The sequence below is a fragment of the Gambusia affinis genome, linkage group LG03, assembly GCF_019740435.1.
Source record: "Gambusia affinis linkage group LG03, SWU_Gaff_1.0, whole genome shotgun sequence".
NCBI classification, from domain to species: domain Eukaryota; kingdom Metazoa; phylum Chordata; class Actinopteri; order Cyprinodontiformes; family Poeciliidae; genus Gambusia; species Gambusia affinis.
Genome location: NC_057870.1, coordinates 3,043,278 through 3,053,256, shown reverse-complemented (window position 1 = coordinate 3,053,256; position 9,979 = coordinate 3,043,278). Strand labels below are relative to the sequence as shown.

The window sequence follows — 9,979 nt, the reverse complement described above, 5'->3', positions numbered from 1 at the left end:
CCCAGGCCCCGGATTGATCATAAACACCTCATATTTGTTCTCTTATTCCAGCTTTTGTCTTTTTGTATGTCTCCGAGGAGCTACTATGGTACCGCCCTGTGCTCCATTACTATAATTCCTCACAGGATCCTGACAGAAATCTGGCACTTCCTATTATATGTCGATAGCAGGATGTTCCATTAATCGAACCAACTGCTTTACAAGACCTTTCAGGATAGTCTGGGCCACGAACCCCATTCAGGAAGGAGCTGACTCCAAATTAATCCGCTGACACCATTGATACATAAAGTTCATAATAAAAAAAAAACACACTTCTGGTTGCATATTGATCAGTGAGAGATGCTGGCAATGCACAAACATCTGGAGCACATTCAGACATGTGTTTGCAGACCTCATCCTGGCCACCATGTAATGAAAAGAAAACTTTTTTATTAAACAGTGACTCTCTGAATAACCAGGATTTTTCCCCTCTTGGGGAAGCCACTGGCCCTAAACTAGCTGTTTTCTGTATTTCAGAATAATACATATTCTGCAGGACTTAATGCAAAAAACTACTTTATAAACACATGTCTGGGATATATCCACAACCGATGGGCATGATAATATTTGCGAAACAGTTATGTTTTAAAAGACCCTGACCAACATGGCTGCGGCATTGACCTGTCATTTGAAATGAGTCCCAGCAACCAGCGCGCAGGCGCGAATAGAATCACGTGATCCATTTAAAGTGGGAGTCTAAAGATGGCAGCCAACGTCAGTAAATTAAACATGGCTCGATTAAGAAGAAGTTCAGTGTTTTCAGTGTTCCAGTTAGACCTCCTCCGTGAATTAGTCTGCGTCCTGGTGGCTTTTTGTGTTCTGACGCAGCAGTCGCTGGCAGACCAGCAGGAGTTTCTCGAAGACTTTCTGAAGCGGGAGTATTCTCTGGTGAAACCGTATCGAGGTAAGTTTACTGTCAGCGCTAGCGAACACGGTGGCCGACAGCTTAGAGGCGCGTCAAACTTATTAATAAGAACCAACAATAGCAACATATCCTCCCGACAACTCAGCGTTGAGCTCCTTTGTTAACTAGCTCGTCGACTCGCCATATTAGCTGCAACAGATAATAATTAACTAAGAGGAACTTTGCTCTCCTAACTAAATGGCAGCGCTTGTAGAGGGCAGAGGTGTTATTAAATCTCAGCAGACGGAACCAAGCGGAAACCAGTAAAGTCAGTGCAGGTTTCATAGTCTCCACAGGCGGATGTAGTTTGATTTGGTTTAGGTTGCGCTCACTGTTCAGTGCTTTGGGTGTTTCAGAAAAAGGGTGTTAACATTAAATATTCAAACTGAAGACCAATCAATTGACTCCATGTCGGAGTCAGCTAATTTCACATTGATTGGTTCTGATCGTCAAATACTGAAGTTTTTTTTTCTATTCTCCAAAAGAAATGAACACTGTAAAATTCAATGTACTCTCATTATGTGATTATGTTCTGTCCTCGTAATAAGGTCATCAGGTAACTGACCTGTAATATTCAACCAAAAGGTCCTTTATTCTGTAGCTTGAAGTTAGGATGCAGGACCTGAGGAGTCCTGGTTGTTGAAGCATGTGGAGTGCAGATGGCAGCCTTCAGACTTGCACACGATAACACAAATATGTAAATGTATGAGTCAGAAGCACTTATGATCGGGATCCATACAAGAGCTCGAAATCCTTGAAAATGCTTGAATTTCAATGAGGTGTTCTCAGTTTGGAAAGTGCCTGATTTCTGTTCAAAGTGCTTGATATTCAGACTGCACAGTTTTGTAATAAAGTGCAATCTAACATATAATAAAACATTATATGGATTTACATTTGGAAAGTGTTATTTACAGTTGAAAGTAAATAACACTTTGTTTATTATTATGTCATATACATAATAATGACACATTTTTTTTTCTCAGTGTTTGAAGTGAAGTCAGAACCAACTTCTGTTGTTTTAGCTCAGATAGAATGACCAAAATTATTTCTACCTGTTAACAACAGAAAACTTTTTTTTGTGTTTGTGTCTTTGTGTTTAAGCATTAATTTCAACAGGAAAGTTAACATGATTTGGTTGGCTTGTTAAAATGTAGCAAATATCAATTATTTGTAGTGGCTCAGTTATTTATTGATCTGTGTAACTGAAAGTAAGGTTAACTTATGTTTTATTTTTTTAGACGTTATTGAAATTTTGGTAATTTTTTTTTGTCAAATTAGTGTTTTGTTCCCTTACCAGTCAGGTGTATAAGTTGTGAGTGAGAGACATTTTGAAAACACAAAATTTTTGTTCTATTTTTCCTGCTATACGATATCGAATCTCATTATCACATTATTAATAACAAAAATGAATTATATTGCATAACATTTCTTTTTGTTAATTTTAATAGTTTTTTATCATCAACCTTCAAAAGTGCTTGAATTTTACTGTGGGAAAAGTGACGGATGAACTCATGTGGGTTTAGTAAAATTCAGATATTTGTTATCATTGTTAGCTATGTGATGCATGAAAGGCAATGACCTTGGAACTGTTGTTCTCGTTCAAATATCCTATTGTACAAACTTCTAAAAAATATTTGATATAGTGCTTAAAAAAAAGAGCAAGAATTAAGGGTGCAGCTCCAGTTGAAAGACGACCTTTCCTGTTTCTGCAGGTCTGGGCTTCTCCAGCTCCTCCCAGTGGGATCTGTTGGGAACGGCCATGGTGACACCTGACCATGTGAGGCTGACCCCAGACCAGCAGAGCAGGCAGGGAGCCGTGTGGAGCCGGATCGTAAGTCTGCAGCTGCATCACATGCTTCCACGTTACCCAACCACTTCCTGCTTCATGCTGTCACAGCTGCTGACAAACAATGCCACCACAATATGCTGCTACACATGTAGTTTCACAGAAAACCTTCCCCAGTTTTGGTTTTGATGTGTGTGTTGGTGTCATGTTCTCCTCTGTTGCTCTTCATTTTTTGTGGTGCAGCCATTCGTCTTGAGGGATTGGGAACTTAGAGTTCACTTTAAAATCCATGGCGTCGGAAAGAAAAACCTAAACGGAGATGGACTTGCCTTCTGGCTTACCAGAGATCGCATGCAGAATGGTAAGTTGGCAACAATGACAGATAAGTACTGAGGACACTCCTTTGTTTCTATGCTCAGTACTTTGCAGACACAGTCAAAGCTGTAAGGCATCAAAACCTGACTGGATGAAGAAAATTCAATTCTAATTCCAAAATACTTTATTTATCCAAAAAGGAAATTAAATTTAAGGAAATTAAATAGATGAAGGCAGAGGAGCTCCTCTCCACTGTCGCCCCCTGCTGGTCCCGGAGCGGTGTTTTTTTTGTTGTTTTTTGGGGGGGTTTGGGGGGATTTTATAGTTATCCATAGGGGGCCCAGCAAATATCTGGGAACCACTGTCTTAGACAGAAACATTTGAAACTACTTTGACTAATAAACTGAGTTTGCTGTAGCTGGGGTTTAGAGTGCATGTCTGATTGAATTGAAATGATTTTTTTTGCAAATCGCTTCAAAAGGACATTTATTCTGAATTGGCTCTATAGAAATAAATTGAACTGAATTGAATTTCTGTGTTCCTGTGTGTTCCTCCCTCACCACGCTCTGCTCCGCCTCAACGTCTCCAGGTCCCGTTTTCGGCAACATGAACCAGTTTGTTGGACTTGGAATATTTGTGGACACTTACCCAAACGCAGATAAGACCCACGATGTGAGTAAAACCTCTGACATCGCTCTCAACCTGTTCTCAGCTTGATGTTTTCGGTTTAAATGATCAAGTCAGAATAATTGTTGTTGATGATTTCTTGTGGTTCTGGGATTCAGTGTTTTGTTAATAATTATTAATAATAATGGTTTATTACTCATCTTAATTAGTTCCAGTTGTATCAGCTGGTAAAAGTGGCCACAGCAGCCATCAATTTTTTTTTTTTCTTTAATTTTAACAAACCAAAATGTAACCTTTTAGCTTGTATTGCTGCAGCTTCTGTGTTGGAAAACTAATGCTGCACATCAACTCTGAAGAACATAGTGGTGGCAGTATCATTCTGTGGGGATGCTTTTTCTCAGACAAGACAGGAAATCTGCTCATTTGGTCAGAAAATGGATCTAGGGAATACAACAGAACTCTGACAGCAAACCAGAAGCTGCTGAAGTGTTGACCTCATGTTAGAAAGGCCTAGTCAAAGTCCAGTGGAGAATCTGTGAAAACACTTGAAGAAACAACTGTAGCTACAGTCAAAGGTGTTTCTGCAGCGTTTTGATTCAGGGAGCTGAACACCAGAGCGCTCCACACTTTTTAGATTTGTTAAAAAATAAAAATAAAAAAGCTCACATGTTTTATGTCCCTTCTGCTTCTCATTCTTTTTAAGACTGTCTGTTTCAGATGTGTTTTGCTGAACATGCAGACAGGTGTAGGCGGAGCATAGTTAGCATCCTAACCTGCTGCAGTGTAACGTCTCTCCGTCTCTGCTGGGGCTCAGCGGCGCTCTGTGAGTGAGGCGGCTCAAGCAGGGACCGGAAGTGAGTCGGCGTCTCTGCAGGACAGGAAACGGACCTGATGCTCAGACACGACCCAACAACATGGCTGCCATCGCTCCGGGGGCCTGCGGCCGGCCGTGGGTGAGACGAGCTCCACTCTGAGGGAGAGTTTAACTCCGGTTGGCTCCTCTGTTGCAGAGGACCTTTCCGTACGTCTCGGTAATGCTGGGAAACGGAACCCTGACGTACGACCACGACCGTGACGGGAGGACCACCGAGCTCGGAGGATGCACGGCCATGACGCGCAATTCCATTTATGACACCTTCCTTCTGGTCAGATACTCCAAAAACAAATTAACGGTATGGCAACGGTTTTTTATCTAGTAGGATGGGAGTGAAACTGCTCATCTGAACACCATGAAAGAGTTGATAAATGTTTAGAGCTGTTCTTTAGACGGGGGGGATTCAGCTACTAACTTTAAGTTGTATGAAATCTTCCATAGGGGGTTTCAGAGTGCAGCCCAGGGGCCATTTTTGGCCCCTTGAAATGATTTTGAGTAACCTTCCACTGCAGTTCCTGGGAAACTAACTTGAAAAAATTAAAACAACCTCATTTTTGTCTTTACTTAATGGTTGGGGAGGTAAAGCATTAAATTAATTCAGTGTTTCAAGGGTCTTGTCGCCCGTGACCTATTTTAACTTAAAATGTTTGGATGCCATAGATGTGAAACAAAATGACTTTGAGTTCCCTCTGCTGTAAATCCATTAATAAACACCTAGTGTATCAAACTGCTGATGTGTTCCTCTGTGCGTCTGCAGCTCATGGTGGATGTGGACGGGAAACAGGAATGGAGAGACTGTGCTGAAGTCAATGGGCTGAGGCTTCCCATTGGATACTACCTGGGTGCCTCCTCTGTTACTGGAGACTTGTCAGGTATTCAGCATTCCTGGAAAGTGATTTTGTGCTGATTTTGTGTGGCCTCCAGCTGCAGTTTAAGAATGATACAAATTTATGTAAGATTATTCACACACAAAATCTAAGTATTTTTGATCAGGCTTCTAGTGCAAATGTCTTAGCATACTTTGAAATAAGAAAAACTTAGCTCTTCAGCAAGATATAGGAGCTTGTTTTAGGTCCACAAATCTTTAATATTGATTACGTAAAAGCAGTAGTTCTACTGGCAGATTTTTAAGATTCAATTATGACATATTTCCAAATGTTATCTCTTGGAGGAAAGTATAACTATTGATATCGAGACATAGAGATGTAGAAACACTTCTAAGATTTTTTATCTTATTTAAAAATCTATATGACATTGCTATGTTCTATACTGTCACATGTAACATAAGTGTATATTGAACAATAGTGTTGTTTTCAGACAAGTACGGTAGATAAATCTTATGTTGTAAAACATAAGATTATGTATTCTTTTTTTTTTTTTCAAAATTGATGAAGTAAAGAAATCTTGTAAGTCTTGTGTTCTAATGTTGCCCACCGGCTTGTCCGACAGATAACCACGACGTCATCTCAATGAAAGTGTACCAGCTATCTGTAGAGAGGACTCCAGAGGAGGAGGAGGAGGAGGAAGAGGTGGTCACCATCCCGCGGGTGGACGACATGTACCAGTTTCAAGGTAGAAACATTTCTATCAAGTGGCCAAAAGTGATTCATCAAAGCTGAGGCTTCATGGTGGTTTCCTGTTGGGCTTCCCAGTGGATGTGGAGGAGGAGGGGATGAGTGGGCTGCAGCTGTTCTTCACCCTGCTGTTCTCTGTCCTGGGCCTGGCCGTGCTGGCCGTGGTGGGACTGGTGCTTTACGGCCGCTGGAAGGAAAACAAGCGCAAACGCTTCTACTGAGAGGCGCTGCTTCTCAGAACACAGGTCCTCGGTGCACATTAGATCAACTGGAGACCGCCGTGCTGTAACTGGAACTCAGACCGACGACCTTCCAGGTCGAACGTGGAGAGAACACGAGCGGGATGGACAGATAAGTCAGGTGGATAGTGTTTTTATATCTTTTATTTTTTTTTTCTTTTAAGTTCTCTGGAGGATGTGAAGGTCTCAGCAGGTTGTCTGCTGAGTGAGACTCTGTCCTCACCAACAGGAGGCAACAAAAGAATCAAGTTTCTGGAATCAAATTGCTGTGTGGACTTCACTGACATCATGATACGGAAGTTTGGAGATGAGTTCGGCAACCCCCACCTCTTCAGTCACCTCACAGGTTGCACCTGAAAACAAAGTAAAGGAATAAAACTGCCAGAGGAACTTCAGGTTGTTCCTGCATTAAACAGAACTTGTTTAGGAAGCTGCTCCTGTTGCACTCCTGTTAAAGCAGGTCAATACCTGCAGCCGTTATCACTGTTATTTGGTGTCTGAAACTCGGACTAAAGACTAATTTAACAACAGCAAAAGAACCAGAAGTTAATGCTGAAGTTTAAGGCAGCACACCACCAATCATCTTCCTGTGGGAAACACAGACTAATGTCTGATAGGAAAGTACAGCAGTGTAAATATAAGCACTGCTTTGCTGTTACACCAGGCAGGAAGTTTGACCCTAAACAAGTTCTGTTCTCAGCAGGACATTTATTGGTGACGCACCACCATCAACCTATACTTCCTGTCTAGCCATTGGTTTCTCAGTTAGTAGCTCTGAAAGTGAAAGGGTTGTAATAATGAGATGGTTCCAGCCGCCATCTTCAGCCTCCTGGAACAACTCATCAAGGTTTATCTACATGGACATGCCAACAAATGTTTACCTACTGCCTGTGTTTTTAATCAGACAGTATCTTTACATCCTCTGTTCTCGTTGCCAGTTTCAACAGGAAAATCATTGGTGAAGCAAGGACACAAAAAAATCTCTTTAAGTTCCTCTGTTCTGTTATGAGTGTACATTTAGCTCCAGTTTTTAAATCTGTGACATCACAAATCTAATTATCCAATCAGTGGACAGATTGACTCTGCCTCATGAGCTAAAAAATTCTGTAAGCAATTGCTGTCCTTTGATTGGACAACTAGGTTTGGCATTAAGTCCAGGCTGTCCAATCAGTATGAGGTGTGAAAACATCAGAAGTATTCAGAGCTCAGGAGTTCCAGAAAATGTGATTCCTGGGGAAAAAAAAAAAAAGTTTTCTCGAGTTTCACTAAAGTTCCTCTGTTTACTACAGAAGGTCCTCAAAGACATGAAGGGATTTCTTTTTTCTTTTTTTTTTTTTTTTACGATACCTAGCAAAAGTATTAGTTCCCCTCACAAATTTTTGCATTCTCTCACAATAATGTGCAAATCAGTTCATGTTGAATCTTGAATACTGAAAGTTTTTCTACTACAATTTAAGGGTTTTGTCAGGTTCTTCCATGTATGTTAATATCTCGTTTCTGAGATATCTCAACTTTTAAATCATTTTCTTTAGAATACAAATGAACATGGGCTTTCATTCAAAACAGAAAGTTTCCTTAAGAAAGAAAATCTACATCCAAAGTATTTGAACTATTTTTGAGTTATTTTCATGGGGTAATGAAGTCATCTGACCAACCCCAACAGGGGTTATGAGTTTGGAGAAATTTCTCCATCTTGGCTGCTGCTAGCATGTGCTTGTTCTAAATGAAAATTAGCACTTTCTTTCTTTATTTTCAATTTTGCCTTAAAATGATTCATTTCCTGCTAAAGAGCCCCGTGGCGTTTGCAAAACATGCCACAGAAAAGCCACACCGGGCTATAAGCCACATGGTTCAAAACGTAGGAAAAAAGTAGCAGCTTATAGTCCGAAAAATACGGTAATTATGACTGCAGTACAAATTAGACCAGGGTGTATTTGCTAATTTATTGCGAGGGAATGCAATATCTTTGTGACTTAACACACAGAACAAAATGTCCCCTAGCGGGCTCTGTAGTTTTCTCTTTAGTTCAGATATTTTTTTTCTTTGCAGATCTCAACTCTTTTCCACACAGGCATCATATTCAGGAACCGGCTGACTTTCCAGCTGCTGTCTATGGAAAAATTGATGGATAAGCTGGTAATCTTATCGCTGCTAATTAATGAGACTCATTAAAAAAAAAAAGAGCATACTTTTCACTGGTTCCCTGTGATGCACTGAAGCAGACACATCCACAGACGGGAACAGGTCCCATCAGGTAACTGTTTGTTTGAGATTATCCACTCTAGTTTCCTGCAGGCCTTGTTTTGTTAACTCAACCAAACCAGCAGTCTTCAATTCAGCCTGCAGGTCGTAGCTGCCCGTTTAACTTTTACCTCCACTTTAATCTGAAATGTAGCTGCTATGACCAAACAGCCAAGCTGTGGCTTGTTGCTGGAGTCTCGTTGAAGTGCCTCATCAGGACCAGTACAGACAGTCCTGTCCGTCTGTAGCTTTAACATGTTGTTTCTAGATACAGGGGTGTCCAAACTGTGGCCTGGGGACCATTTGCAGTTTCTAAGTGATACAAATTTGACTTTGACTTCTTTTTTTTTTAATTAGAAAAAAATTATAATTGAAAAGAAAAAAATCAATTAGTGTATCCTACATTTTTAATTGACCCACATATTAAAAAATTAAGACCCCCCACAAAGTACTCATCTTTTCCTAACCAAACTTTCTGGACCACATCTACCCACTAATGCAAAGTTTGGTGCACCAAAAACTGCTTTTAATTACACTATTAAAACTTTGCCAAATTCATCAAGTGTTTTAAAAATGAACGAGGACTTCTATCATGTTTTTATTGCTGAGAATCGGCTAAATCTTTCTATCAGTTTCTTTCAACAAAGAAAACTTGAGAAACCCTTTTAAATAATGACCACATTTGTGTCGCACAACAAATCTGACTCTTATTTAATTTAAATATTTAGTGCTTAGTTTATTGTTTGAAAAAATCTCAAAACTTGATTTTACTTATAAAACTATTTTTTTACCCAAGTTACAAAACGTTTGGACGCCCCTGGTTTATGCGATTCAACAGAGACCTTTTTCTCTACTGTATTGTTTTGAAACCAGTTTTATCTGTGAGGATTCAAGCAATGCCGTTTATCACCCAACATGACTGCAGTTCTGTCCACGAAACTCTCTTAGGAGGACCTGGAGATCCAGTGAGGAGCTTCAGCAGACTCACAGGCCGTCAGATCTTCATTGTGTTTTTCTCTATGCAGATCCACATTTTTTGCAATTTTGAGCCATTTACCTCAATCATTCATTTCAGTGTGAACCAATTAGTTCTGTCGTTTTAAATGTCAGTGAAGAAATTAATGCGGACACTGATCTTTCCATTAAAGTTTCTATTCTTCCCTTAATCTGGTCCTTCTTTTTGTTTGCTTCATGTTTCCAAAGAAATTGTTCATTTATTATTAGCTTATTCTTGAACTGAAAAATCAAAGGTCAGTATCGGACCCAAACGTTAGTTTAATATTTCATTTTGTATTTGGTTTTGTAGTTTCTCAACCTTAACTAAAATAAGATGTCTTGATCTGATGTGAAATATTTTTATTATTTATTATTTATTTTGGA

The 9,979-nt window shown here is 39.9% G+C and overlaps 1 protein-coding gene across 2 annotated transcripts; it reads left to right on the top strand.

The window, feature by feature from the left end:
* Window positions 1-718: 718 nt before the first annotated feature.
* Window positions 719-9,765, top strand: lman2lb (lectin, mannose-binding 2-like b). Of its 2 annotated transcripts, XR_006370117.1 has the most exons (9): window positions 734-943; window positions 2,656-2,774; window positions 2,973-3,090; window positions 3,634-3,716; window positions 4,682-4,843; window positions 5,303-5,417; window positions 5,995-6,117; window positions 6,198-6,479; window positions 6,588-9,765. XR_006370117.1 is itself a non-coding variant. In XM_044110706.1 (8 exons), exons 1-8 carry the CDS (start codon window positions 742-744, stop codon window positions 6,338-6,340), a joined length of 1,065 nt encoding a protein of 354 aa, XP_043966641.1. In that variant the 5' UTR covers window positions 719-741; the 3' UTR covers window positions 6,341-9,765. The 2 variants fall into 2 exon arrangements, 1 of the variants encoding a protein (XP_043966641.1); XM_044110706.1 differs by having other exon boundaries at window positions 719-943; window positions 6,198-9,765.
* Window positions 9,766-9,979: the final 214 nt, after the last annotated feature.

Bases quoted from the DNA above. Each gene is read 5' to 3' on its own strand.
- lman2lb (XM_044110706.1), top strand. From the start codon at position 742: ATGGCAGCCAACGTCAGTAAATTAAACATGGCTCGATTAAGAAGAAGT. The intron at 2,775-2,972 runs GTAAGTCTGCAG...TTTGTGGTGCAG, and splicing joins GAGCCGTGTGGAGCCGGATC to CCATTCGTCTTGAGGGATTG. The intron at 3,717-4,681 runs GTGAGTAAAACC...CCTCTGTTGCAG, and splicing joins ACGCAGATAAGACCCACGAT to AGGACCTTTCCGTACGTCTC.